The sequence below is a fragment of the Pyrus communis genome, chromosome 13 (assembly GCF_963583255.1).
Source record: "Pyrus communis chromosome 13, drPyrComm1.1, whole genome shotgun sequence".
NCBI classification, from domain to species: domain Eukaryota; kingdom Viridiplantae; phylum Streptophyta; class Magnoliopsida; order Rosales; family Rosaceae; genus Pyrus; species Pyrus communis.
In genome coordinates, this window is record NC_084815.1 from 455,896 (window position 1) to 470,183 (window position 14,288).

The 14,288-nt window shown below is 36.1% G+C and overlaps 2 protein-coding genes across 3 annotated transcripts; both read right to left on the reverse strand.

The window, feature by feature from the left end:
- Positions 1–2,965: 2,965 nt before the first annotated feature.
- On the reverse strand, positions 2,966–3,534 carry LOC137713277 (blue copper protein 1b-like). Its single transcript, XM_068452567.1, has 2 exons — positions 3,432–3,534; positions 2,966–3,282 (listed from the first exon to the last, which is right to left on the reverse strand). Exons 1-2 carry the CDS (start codon positions 3,532–3,534, stop codon positions 2,966–2,968), a joined length of 420 nt encoding a protein of 139 aa, XP_068308668.1.
- A 4,983-nt stretch (positions 3,535–8,517) lies between these two features.
- LOC137712952 (5-methyltetrahydropteroyltriglutamate--homocysteine methyltransferase) lies at positions 8,518–13,557 on the reverse strand. 2 transcript variants are annotated; one of them, XM_068452162.1, is made up of 11 exons: positions 13,420–13,557; positions 12,043–12,396; positions 11,859–11,946; positions 11,265–11,392; positions 10,764–11,155; positions 10,515–10,678; positions 10,237–10,317; positions 9,983–10,149; positions 9,775–9,880; positions 9,245–9,697; positions 8,518–9,149 (listed from the first exon to the last, which is right to left on the reverse strand). In XM_068452162.1, exons 2-11 carry the CDS (start codon positions 12,390–12,392, stop codon positions 8,781–8,783), a joined length of 2,298 nt encoding a protein of 765 aa, XP_068308263.1. In that variant the 5' UTR covers positions 12,393–12,396; positions 13,420–13,557; the 3' UTR covers positions 8,518–8,780. The 2 variants fall into 2 exon arrangements, with proteins under 2 accessions (XP_068308263.1, XP_068308261.1); XM_068452160.1 differs by lacking the exon at positions 13,420–13,557 and adding an exon at positions 12,803–12,823.
- Between the last annotated feature and the right edge of the window lie 731 nt (positions 13,558–14,288).

Consider the following 14,288-nt stretch of genomic DNA (forward strand, 5'->3'; position numbering starts at 1 on the left):
GTTGTTCTCCTGCTAGTATTTGAGAGTGTTTTTATATTGATTGTTAATTATGTTGGTTTGGCTCGTCATGACGCTTTCGAAACTTGACCAAGGTGGAGATTATTGGATTTAGTGACCAAGTGACAAATGCCTTTCGGCTAGAAAGAAATAATAAATAAATAAATACAAAAGTAAAATCATAATGGTGATGTTTGTTGAAAAGATAAAAAGGGCCATGATGATGTTTGTAGAAAAAAAGGAAGGCTGGTTTTGTTGTTAGCAGAGAATTCGGTTTTGGCTCTCACACTTGTTGCCTTTGGTGAAAATAGATACCGAGGGAGAGTTGAGAGAGCAGCAGAAAAGAGAGCATTTTCTGATTGCAGATGCAGAGAGCAGAAGGGGTGCCGCATCCCCCATTTGAAAAAGAGCTCCTCTCTTTGGTTAGTAATCATCCATCAAAGTAGTTGTTGTTGTAGTAGCTTTGAGCTATATGTATAGAAAAGAAATTATTCATTATATTTCTTTTTCTAGTTGTTTCTTTGATGTGTAAGAGTTATTGGGTGTATTAGATTTTTGGATTGTGAGCTTGTCAATATTTTGTAAACTCTCATTTGGTTGATAGTGGATTATTGAGTGAGCTCCTACTGCTCCGAGAACGTACTCCAGTTATACTGACTGTTAAGGAACCTCGTTAAAATCGTGGTGTCTTTTATATTTTATTCTTGCATTCTATTTGATATATTTCCTGTGAGTTAGCTTGAGTTCCTTCCAATAGTTTAGTGGTATCCTAGCACAACATAGTGATGATACCATTGAGGTATGCTTAGGGTCTATTTATAATATAGTTTTTGATGTAAAGTTCATCCAAAGCCTCGAATTAGAGACAAATTTGAAGATCGATTACGGTCGGCTTACCATACTATGTTAACATTAGGAGTATATTTGGTGGGCTTATTATAATTTATGCTTCACATGTATCGTCTTCGAGAAGGAAACGAATGAGCTTGCAAAATGATGTTTTGGTTTATTCTTGACTTGATCAACTTCTAACAACGATCGTTGGATATTAGAGATCATGTTTTTCTCAGTTGCTCCTTCTTCCAACCCATAATACTTTCTTGGTTAGAGGCGCTGAATTTAATTGTGGTTGCTTCAAGTGATATGTCAATGAATAGTTCTCATGATTAAGGTTTGTGGTTGCTTTACGCGGGGTAAGAACTTAGCCTCAACATAGTCTTGTCGGCATAAACATGTCCGGAATGTCTTGCAGGAATTTTAAGATCCTTACAATGCGGGTCAAAAATGTCACAAAAATAAGCTTTTTATGAGGAAAATATTAGAGAGACCACATTAGTGTACTATTTGATGTGCTAAATGTTGGGTATATGCCATGTTAATTGGTGAGTTTATCTCATTAAATGTTAGTTGTATACATCATTTGTTAAATTACATGGTACACCAATGTATATAAATAAATGCATGGTACACCAATGTATATAAATAAATGGTAAGACCGCTTCTAAATGTCTTATCATATTTTTTAGTCGAGGATACAAAACATTTTGTGTAAACTCCAAAATTGCATTTTTCACAAAAATTGTGTGGCATTACCTACAATTTTTAATTCGATATGTTTATGTTGGCAGATAACTAGCAAGATACGTAACTATAGTTAGTTTAGTGGTATTTAGTATTAAGTTGGTTGGTGGTAGTCATCTGTTCGATTCACGTGAATGTGAGGACAACTTATTTATTTTTAGAGAGGTTGATATTAAGTTGTTCTCCATTTGTAGTTTTGTTATGGGAGAGTTGATGGCTTAGTCAACCAAAGTTAAATAGTTTTGTTCTTGTTAGAGTAATTTTTTTATTGGGAGATTCTACGGTACTTTATTCAAAAATAAAGTATTGGTATTATTTAAGATGGACTATGATGATTTAAAATTACATTTCAAGATTACATAATAATGATGCAGCTTAAGTTGAAAACAAAAAATTACGAGATTATTACTATATTAACGTTTATTATTATATGAATGACGTACTATTACTATATAAACTTATGATATTACTAGAGAACATTATGCACTTACACCAGATCATTATCGTGTTGCAATATGACGTTAACCTATAAAGTCTAAGGTATGGTTATACCGTAATTGTTCAAATATGCACTCCAAAAAGTTACATTATTATCTTAAAGTTATATTTAATAATGCAAAATGACGTTGGTATTAATATACCAAGGTCGCCCTTTACAGTGTGCACATTAAGTTACATCATGTAATCGTTTAAATTTATCAGATCATTTATTTTTTATTATATAATTGTGAAATGAGGAATATTTTGTTTTATTTCCTTACTATTATTCCCAACAGGATCCTCTCCGCATCCTTTTGATGAGAATATTGGAGATTCATGAATCGTATTTGTTCATCGTACATCGTGCGGTCAATTTTTATGTGGTATTGTTTGTGTTTAATTTTAAATAAAAATATTTAAAAATAATTTCTGACCACAAGATATACGATAAACAAATATGATTCACGAATTTTTGAATCCTCACAAAAAGAATCCGAATAGGAGCTGGATTCCCATTATCCGCCTTGAAGCATTTAGGCTATGAGAAAAGTACGTTGTAGGTGTTAGCAGTGGGCCAGTGGCAATCTTGAGATGATGAGTATGATTTATCCACGAAGTTCAGTACGTACGAATGTGTAGACCAAAACAAGTAACACCAATACGAATTTAACCAGCGCAGATGCAAAAATGTTATTAAATTTTAATCAATAATAAATTTGGAATGATGATAGAAGAGCAGACTCTCTGTGATTGAGCAATTGCATCAACATGCTAGCTTCTAATACAGAACTAAATTCTCTTATTGTATGTCGCACAAAATTAAAATTATAAGAACAACACACATGTTATACTTATTCATGTCTTTTGGTGTATTTATGCATATTGTATGTGTCGATCGATATGTTCATCAGGCTGCAATAGCAAGGAAGACTCCGACGACAGCGGCGGCGAAGACTTGGTATCCAGAAATGATGATCCCACGAACGGCGGAGGATGGAGGAGATGCAGGCGCGGTGTCCATAACAGTAATAACAAGCTTCTGTCCCAAATCACAGTGATTGGCAGATGCACAAATGTACCATTTGTTTCCCGGAGTCTTTAGCTCTATTCTGTCGTTTCCAGAGGTAAGTGGTGGTTGATCATTTCCTGTTGGTTTAACACAAGCCTTGAACCCAGTTCCGTTCACTTTGAACACATTGTGGGGTGGGTTCGAGTACTTGAACACTGCATGCACGTACAAATTTGCATGATACGTTGTTATAAATTAATCATTTGTTTATGTGTACGGTAACAATAATGTTCTTTTGCCGGACTTATATATGATTTGTTAGATTGTGAATCTCGCATATATATATATATTGTGTGTATATTACCTAGTGCGTCACCAACATGAAACATTTTGTCCTTGACCCACGCTGAATAATTAACACCAGTGTTCCAGCCGCTATCACCTCCGACGACATAGTCCGTTGCCATGGCGATTGTAGGAAGAAGGACCACAAGAAGGGTAACTAGGGTGACAAATTTGTTGGAAGCCATTGGAGCTAATTGATTTGATAATACAGATATTAATCTTTGTATTAGCTCTCACTTGGGTGTACTAATCTGTATTCTGGTGTGAGAATGTATGTGTCTGGTCTATTTATAAGATTTTGAATGGTTGAATATACATCGAAACCCTCGACTTAAAAGATAAAAATATGGAAGACCTCCTTTGGTCGGCTCACCAGACTATGTGCTAATAAAATAGGTTACGGCATGGTCGGCTTTATTATGCCTTTTCCCTACTAAGGTTAAAGGACGGAAGGAAAAGGCGGGGAAGATAATGCGTGTAGTTTGTTTTTGTGGGGCAATTTGGATTAGGTCAACTGAATTCGTATATGCTTAATTTGATTTTAAATTCGATTAGGCATTTTAGAATGAAATAAAAATCCGCTTAAACCCAACATGATCTCAACTTGACTATTTGTTGGGTCGAGTTAATGGCTTGCATGTCGCTGTCAACTTAAGCCTAACCAAATTTCTAGCCCTAATTCTCTCATGCACATATGACCCATCCTGCTTCATATTATATAACCAAGTAAGTTTTGGATAATGTAATTGCACAATGAATGATAATGTTGCATTTACGTTTTATTTAGTCAGAACTTTGATATTTTCTTTTAATTTTATTTCACCTTCGTATGGTTCATGTATTAGAAATGGTCTATACATTATTTGTTTTAACTACTTTATGGATGATGATACCTAAAATTGAATTTTAACTAGTATTGATGTTGTTTGATTCAAAATTTTAAAAAGTCTTGCAAAATAAAATGTTACAAGATTGAACTCGATTAAGTTGGGCAAACTTAAACCCGAACCCATATAAACATATATCAACTTGAACTCAACCCAAATCCGAATTGTGAATGTTACAGATTAGGATTGGGTTGACATTTAAAAAAAAAAAAAAAGATAATACTGTATTTTCCCTTTGGGGGACGAACTCATTCTCCCACTTGCAAATAACATATCTTTGTCGTGGAAATCATAATCGGAACTATCCAAATTCTTAGTTTTCTTTTGAAGGAGAAAATAATTTTGTCATCCAATTGTACCAAATAAATCAAGGATGTAGGTGTCAAGTAGCATATTGATGATGAACTGTCCATTTATTTGATACATTGGATAACTAAACACTTCTAATGATTTTTTGTGGTTCAAATGGAGATTTAGGAGTTGGACTGTTCTGATACGGTGAAGATACGTAATTTGCAATGAGGGAATGAGCTCAACCTGAAAGGGGAAAATGCAAGTATTATTCTTTTTTTAACTTTTGATTCTTTTGTCACCTAGAACTACAACTTAGTGTTATTTCTTCACTTATTTTTAATCAACTCGGTTACAAGTCTCTTACAAATTTTTCTTTATAAAAGTTAAATGAAATGAGAATATCGTCTCATTCAACAACCCAATACAAGCTGGAATATATAGTATTCATCTTATGCATACTAGCCTTCATGCACGCGCTCATGCGTGTGCAGAAGGCATTTTTTTAATCACGGCGTGCTACGCGAGATTTACACGTTTTAAATGTATTTATATGCATAAATTGACAAAAGAAAAGTCAAATATTTGAAGTAAATGAATAATCTTAGATCATGCTAGAAAAAGCCCTTCTTACACCAATTAAAACAGCTGAATTCGCATAATAAAATTGGTCTTTATAGAATTTACATTAAAAATAGAGAAAATAATATTTAATAAACAATTGATTAAATCACATTATTGCTAGCCCATTGTGAGGCTAAGCCCACCCCCTCCCCCTTAGTGTAGATAATATCGTTTGTTAAAAAAAAACAATCATTTGACAACTAATTTAATCACATTATTATCTGTGTGCGAAAGATCTTTTTATAACCGGTTTTACACATCTTTTAAGATGTTTTGAACGTATTTAAAAATAAAGAAAATAATATTTAATAAACAACTAATTGAATCACATTATTGCTAGCACATTATAAGGCTAAGCCCACCCCCTCTCCCTTACTGTAGATAATATCGTTTGTTAAAAAAAAAAAAAAACAATCATTTGACAACTAATTTAATCATATTATTATCCGCGTGTGGAAGACCTTTTTTATAATCGGCAACACGCCTCTTAAGATGTTTTGAACGTGTTTAAAAATAGAGAAATTGAATCACATTATTGGCAGCCTATTGCGAGGTACTAATTATAAAATTAAACAAACAAACAAACAAACCACAAAAAAAAAATAATAAATAAATAAATAAAATACTATTAAAATGACAAAAATGCCCTTGCCTTATTTGATGCATTATTTTGGGATGCCTTTGAAGTTTTTTTGTCTTGGGGACATTTTTGTCCAAATATTTTTGTTGAAGCTTGGTGACACCAAAATCACTATTCACATTTTCTATTCTCACACTTCTAATGATTTTTTTTAGAGATAATCTTCGAATGGAGATTTAGGAGTTGAACGGTTCCGATACAGCGAAGATAAGTAATTTGCAATGGGGGAATGAGCTCAACCTAAAAGGGGAAAATGCAAGTATTATTCTTTTTTTAACTTTTGATTCTTTTGTCATCTAGAACTATAACTTAGTGTTATTTCTTCACTTATGTTTAATCAACTCGGTTACAAGTCTATTACAAATTTAATATCGTCTCATTCAACAACCCAATACAAGGTCGAATATATAGTATTCATCTTATGCATATATCTCATGACAATCAACTAATTTTTCTAAAGTGTCACTTCGTACAATAGTCGAGAGATATTTTTATATAAGACAACCATCAAGATAAGTTACAACCATTGTAATTGTCTATTTTATTTTATGTTTCCCTAGAACCCAAAACGGCCACCAAAAAACGCCATAGGGAGAAACAACCCGTGAAACAATCCTAATCATAAGGTCTCACGCAGAGAACAAGAAGATCAATGCTTTTCTTTGCAAATTCAAAGACATGCCGGCTTTGTTAATTGGGAGCTTTAATGAAAAGCTTCCGTTACTATTCACTTTAATGAAAAATTATATTTTTACACTAAAAAAAATCAATCATGATAATATTTTTTATACCTTTTATTTTGTCTTTATCGTTAAAACTTAAAGTTTTCAAGCCATTTTAATTAGTTTCTCTTTATTAATTAGCACTTGGTCAAAGCATAAAAAAAATTTATTTTTTATTTTAAACTTTTTAGGTAATTATGTTTTGTTTTTGTTCCAAATGCGTTTATGTGGCGGCGCAGTCAGAAAATGTGTATTACTGAGGGCATTTGGAAATTAGATGAGAGTTAACAAATTATTAACCTCTGCCAAGTTCATGGACATGAGCCATGCATGCCCGAAGACCTTTTTAGCCCAAAACAAAGCCATAACAACAACCGATCATAACAACTATCTGTTGGAATCTATTAGTTTATTTAAGAAATTAATTCGAGAGTTGATTTTGTATTAGATTATTTTTGGTATTTACGTATTAGGGTGTTTTAGGTTTATGTCGTTATAAATATAGCTTATATTTTACCATGAGAATTAAGTCAATTATAATGTAGTCTTTACAAGTTACGTAGTTGTCTTGACAAATTTGTAAAGGTCTCTTCCGTTTAGTTAACTGAGTAATCTATTCGTTTTGTAATCCATTTGTTCACTCGTTCTTTATGCATACTCTGATTCTCAAGCCTATGGAGTCGAGCTACATGCCCGTAGGTTGTTATTCCCATTACGTGATTGGTTGTCCAAAGATCATGGCTAATTAATCATTCAAACCATATACCTACCATAAGTCAAACAGTTGATACAAATAAGCGCGCACAACGATCAGCAGATTTGGAAAAAGATGTTGTGCAGAGTTTTGTAACCAAGGTTCGTAACTAAGTGGAGCAAGATTTTATGAAGGATGCAAGAGATTTGAAATCAGATTAAGCACAACAAAATAGGGTAAACCACATAAGTCGTGAGATGATATCAAAATTTATAAAGTTTTCATTTTTTAGTCTGCCCCATTCGAATTTGCACGGTTTAGTCTAAATTGTGTGGATGACAAGTTCAATATCAAAATTTATTTGAGTAAATCTATTGTGTGGTTTAGTCAAATTATTCACAAAATCATGCACATTCAAGGTAGTTATGCAATTTTAAATGATAAAGAAGGCAAGTCTATTGTGTGGTTTGTTGAATCAGTAGAAATTTCATTATCTCACATTACTCAAATTGAAAAGGCTTTTCGCAATTTATAACACTTGGTCAATTTCTCTAAGTAATTAGAAAAATGGACTATGGAGAGCAAAACAATGGGCTTGAACCTTCAAATTGGATTTTGGGGTGATAATTATATATGTAATTAAAATATTATATATATATATTTTTTTTTTTACAGACGCTATGGAGAATTTCATTAACTAAAACAAACACATACAACCAACGTTACATCGAGATGCCAGATGGTTATTATACTCCAGTGACCAAATATTTTAATTTGGAGACAAATCCGCACAAATTCGCAAATTTGGTGTAAATGTTACATGTTTGGTCCTCTTACTAAATTGGACAGCTTCAGAAAAAAAAAAAAAAAATTCATGTGGTGGAGAGATTTTACCTTACAACTATGTTACATAGTGATACTATAAAAAATGTCGTGATATGTAAATACACTTATGGTTACTAATCACAAAAGAATTTTGCAAGTTGTAGATTGTTTTAGTGGATTCTTCAACGTATTTTGCATTCCGAGTTCAATCCTTCCACCACTTAAATAAACACTTGTAATCAAAGAGAAAATTTAGTTGAAGTACCAATGTGATCAAATTACTTTGGTTTATTTCTAGAAAGTCTATATAATGCAGGTGGCAATACTATAATTTAATCTAGTAAAATGTGACATTTTGCATTTATATTGTTTTGTTAAATAATCTATACTAAATAAGTCTCCTACAGAAAAAGAAGTTCAAATTGGTAAATGACCATTTCTTCATTTATCATTGACTGAAAATAACAGGAGGCACTGCCTCAAAAATACAAAATATAAAAGAAGGGAAAAAAACAAACAAAAAATATAAGAAAATAAAAGATAAAATGCCCTCAAGAGCACATTAAAAACCCTACTAAATATTTCATCCTCACACAGTTATTAATCCAATAAAAAAACCATGATCTTTCAACCATTTGAACGCAAAAGAAAGTGTTGATTAAACCCTCCATTCCTCTCAAATCATTCACTTGGCACTGGCGAGCTGGGTGCGGAGGAGCTTGGCAGCGGCAACCATGTTGCTGAGGGCTGGCTTCACTTCTGTGTACTTGCGGGTCTTGAGCCCACAGTCGGGGTTCACCCACAAGATGTTGGTCTCCAGCACCGCAAGCATCTTGTTGATCCTGTCAGCAATCTCGTCGGTTGATGGTATTCTTGGAGAGTGGATGTCATACACACCGGGGCCAATTCCAGCACCATACTTGACTCCCTCACGGAAAACTGACAGAAGCTTCTCATCAGAACGAGAGTTCTCGATGGTGATCACATCAGCGTCCATGTCGATGATTGAGTGGATAATGTCATTGAAGTTGGAGTAGCACATGTGAGTGTGAATCTGCGGGTTTAAAAACAAAACCAGTTAAGAAAATTGCACTAGTGAAAAGAAAAATAAACATAATGAGTAGAGCAAATATTGAAGCGGAAACATACCTGGGTAGTGTCCTGTACACCACTGTTGGTGATCCTGAAGGAGTGCACAGCCCAATCCAAGTAGAAAGCATGTTCCGATTTCCTAAGAGGCAATCCCTCTCTCAAAGCAGCCTCATCGATCTGAATAACACTGATACCGGCCTTCTCAAGGTCCTCCACTTCATCCTTGATGGCCAAAGCAATCTGGTAGGTGGTCTCGAATCTGGGCTGGTCATTTCTGACGAAAGACCAGTTCAGGATGGTGACGGGGCCGGTAAGCATACCCTTCATTGGGCGGGCAGTCATGCTCTGAGCAGCAGATGACCAGAACACAGTCATAGGCTTGGGGCGGCTCACGTCCCCGTAGATGATTGGTGGCTTCACACATCGAGATCCATATGATTGCACCCACCCATTGGCAGTAAAGGCAAAGCCAGACAATTGCTCTCCGAAGTACTCAACCATATCGTTCCTCTGCCATGAGAATAACCGATAATGAATTGATGGCACAAGTATAAAGGACAAATGAGTTCTTATATATAAAAGCTTACCTCAGGCTCTCCGTGAACAAGGACATCAATGTCAAGCTCTTCCTGAAGTTTAACAACCTTGTTAATTTCTTCCTTGATGGCCTTGACATATTCCTCCTCGGAAATCCTGTGAAAAGAACCATCAGCACGTTTACTCATGCATTATTAATAAAATTGTGATGGTTCACATTTTTTTTACAAACACAAAGGAACAATTAACTTCACTCACTTCTTGGCCTTGTACTCACGACGGACCCTCCTGAGTTCAATGGTCTGAGGGAACGATCCAATGGTGGTGGTTGGGAGAATTGGAAGGTTAAGCTTCTTCTGTTGAGCATCAAGTCTAGCACTAACATTGGTAGCACGACGGTGGTCAGAATCCTTCAAAGCAGCGGCCTGAAAAGAAAAAGAAAAGGTCAACTCAAATTACAAAACCACTTTAGCCACATGTCACTTTGAAAGGCACATGAATGGAGCACTCACAGCCTTCTGGACAGCCTCATTGGTAACCCTTGGGGAGGACTTCCTTGAAGCCAAGGCAGCGGCATTAGCAGAGAAAAATGCCTGATGACAAAAACCGAAAGGGTGAGTTCTTATTATGTTACAATACCAAACAACAAGAAAAAAGAAACTAATAGAAACTGTAAGAAACCAATGCTGAACCGAATACACTCTACTCCAAAATGCTGCTCATGTTAAACTGCTGACTACTCCAACATTATGACTGACCCATAACAGAATAAAAAAAACAAAGGTTTTACCTCATCCTTGTGACCAGCCAAGGCCTTGGCCAAAGCATTAACTTCAACAATTTTCTGGGCAGCAAAAGCCAACCATGACTTAATTTCCTGGTCGAGCTTGGTCTCGTTGACAAGGTCAACAGCAGTGTGAAGAAGAGAGCTGGAGGTGGAGACGACAAGTTTATCTGCACGGACAAACAACTGATGATATACAAGTTTGAAAAAAAAAACAAAATTACTTCACAAAAATCTGCAGAAAAAACTGAATACCTTTTCCAACAATGCCTTCAAGGGTCTCCAAAGTGCTTAGAGAGGCAGAAAGGTCATTAGCCCAGATGTTCCTTCCATCAACCAAACCTGCAAACAGGTACTTTCCCTTGGGGAACTCGCTCTTAATCAAATCCAGCGTCTTGGTACCACGGACCAAATCAAAACCATATGCGGTGACACCCTTCAAGCTAGTGAGGGTCTTGAATGCCGCAGCAGGAACATCAGCGAAGTAGGTCTCAATAAGAGCATTCAAGCCAGATAGAGTTGACTCCAGTTCAGAGTAGGCATCAGTGAATGCTTGCAACTTGTCGGATTCAAGATCCAAAACAAGTGTAGGCTCATCAAATTGAATCCATGAAGCTCCAGCTGCCTTAAGCTCAGATACAACTTCCCTGAAGAAACAATCACAGTTGGAACAATAATGTGAATACTTCAAATTAACAAAACCAAAAGGAAATATTACATATATATGATATATAAAAAGAAACTAAAGTATCTTACTTGTAGATGGGAAGAATTTTGGGAAGAAGAGAGAGAAGAGAAAAGGTCTTCTCAACACCCTTTGCTGGCTTGGACAGCAACAAGTATGACACTGGACCAACAAGGACCGGAACAGTATCCACTCCAAGCTGCATAAGAGTAATTGCTTGAATAAAGATCAGCAAGTAAGATAAGTTGCAGCATTGCTAAGATATGCATGTGTGTGTTCCGTGTTATTCTCTGCCTATGTGTGTGTGCGTGCGTGTGTGTATACATAATAAAAAAATTGTGGAATCATACTTGTGGGGTCCATTAAGTAGGATTTCCCTTTAGATAGTGTACATATAGATATAGTGAAGCAAAACCACCGTGGCCAACAAGCTTTAGCTCAATTGGCACGGGGTGAAATGTATATTCTGCATTTCAATTCTGTGATAAAATAAACACAAAACCAATACTACAGTAACATACAAACACGAGCATGTAAATTAATTCAGTAAAATAATGTTACACCCAAGATGTCAATTCTATGATGCTCCTTTTGCAGTTCTAATTAACATTCAACTCAATCAATAATACATAAAAATTAAACAGAGAATAAAAACAAATACATACCGCCTTAGCCTCCTTGTATTCCTCAACAGCCTTGTGAGAAGCATAAGAGAAGTTAACATCAGGGCCCAACTCAGGGACAATGAAATGGCTGTATTAGTACATAGTTAAAGTTAGTACAAGACTATAACAATTGATAATATTTGGAAACTTTTAATCCACAGAATGCTGAAAGGGGTCCACTTACTAGTTGGTATCAAACCACTTGGTCATTTCCATAGCAGGGACAGAGGCATTTCCTCTGGCCATGGAGAAGTATGTATCAAATCCTATCTCACCGCCATTCCACCCATATCTAGGTGGGACAGCCCCGAGCAATGCGGTGGTGTCGAGCACCTGATCGTAGTATGAGAAGGTGTTGCTGGGAATGTGCTTGATCCCGGCATCAGTCATCTGCTTCCAGATGGAAGATCTGAGATCAGCAGACACCTTCTGCAAGTCCTCAGCACTGCTCTTCCCATCCCAGAAAGATTCAAGAGCAAATTTGAGCTCTCTCTTAGGGCCCATACGGGGATATCCAACAATGTGAGACGCCATTTCTCTGTTCGAACAGATCAAGATGCAACAAAGTTTAGTTGACTTAATCAACAACTAGAACAACAAAGTATGCAGAAAAGCACCGAGATTTATCCACGATGACCAATAACAATATATTTCGACTTGAATTCAGGTGCCTTTGGAGAATTCAAACTCAAAACTCATTCATCTAAAGTTGACTCATACAAATCATTCAACAAAGCACAATTAAGCAAAAAAGAAACACAACACTGTTTAATTGAAGTATTGAAACCCCATAAAATTTGAAATCACAACAGATTCACAAAAAGTGTAATTATTTAGGATTACGTAACTAAATCACAACAGAAATTACATAAAATTTGAGACGATAAAAGCTTAGAGAATAACTATCTTTATCAAATCCAATCATAGATCAGAGAAAGCACGACCTTAAACACAAAATTTTGGTACTTATAGACCTAATGTTTAAAGCAGGCAATTTCATCTTCAAATCGCAGTAAAGTATAACAATAGTTCAAAGAGAAATGCTCTCACTTATAGATCTAATCCTAAAAGAATGGAATTTATTTTAGCCACTTAACAAAATCCAAATTTTTTTTGTCCTTATCCTTTTAGAAAATCTTAACCACTCAAAAAACAGAGATCTACTGCAAAACCCAAAAACCCAATTACAGATCAACGAATTCCAAAACCGCAACACACTCAGATCTGCAACCCAAAATCACAATGCCACCAATTTGTTCATTCATTCAAACCAAAAGGGTATCCAAAAAATCAAAATTTTAAGCCAAACCCACCAGAGAATCACAGAAATGGACACTAAACAGTACAGATCTCAGCCTAAAACAAGAAGAAAAATATCAAATCTTTGAAAATATGGAACGAATGTGCGAAATGGGTCGGGAGACGAGGGTTCTAGATCACGTTGGCATGGAAAAACAATTGGAAATCTGGTGAGAGAAAGCAATACGGGACTCGCAGAGAGGGAGAGACACAGAGACAGAACAGAAGGAGGAGGGAGAAAACGAAACAACGGTACTCGTACCTTTCGGAGGGATAGAGAAGCCTTGAATGGTTCTTTCTTTCGGGGTTCGCTTCTTCTTCCCTTTCAGAGCGAGTTCGAACGCCTCACTCTCGCCGTATTTATAGCAAAAATCACTGCTAGATCTGGGTTCTCTTTTTACTTTTTTAATTTCTGATTTTATTTTATTTTATAGAACTTTATTTAGTTATTGCACTACCAAGTATGCCCGTTTTAAAAGACAATTACTATTTACAAATTTTTTTTTTTTTTTATACCTTATAAGTGTGCTTGGAAATAAAGCATACTATTAAAACTAACATAATAATTAAAAATAAAAAGCGAATAAATGTGGATGGCTGATATATATAAAACTAGCATATGGACACACACAATGTCACATCCCGGCCGAGGCGGGACTACATCCCGAGCCCGACTCTACCACCGTAGCACGATATTGTCCGCTTTGGACTTACCATTCCCTCACGGTTTTGTTTTTGAGAACTCACGAGCAACTTCCCAGTGGGTCATCCATCATGGGATTGCTCTAGCCCCCTTCTCACTTAACTTCGGAGTTCCTACGGAACCCGAAGCCAGTGAGCTCCCAAAAGGCCTCGTGCTAGGTATGGATGAGAATATACATATAAGGATCACTCCCCTGGACGATGTGGGATGTTACAATCCATCCCGCTTAGGGGCCCGACGTCCTCGTCGGCACACACGCGGCCCTTAACTTCGGAGTTCCTACGGAACCCGAAGCCAGTGAGCTCCCAAAAGGCCTCGTGCTAGGTATGGATGAGAATATACATATAAGGATCACTCCCCTGGACGACGTGGGATGTTACAATCCATCCCGCTTAGGGGCCCGACGTCCTCGTCGGCACACACGCGGC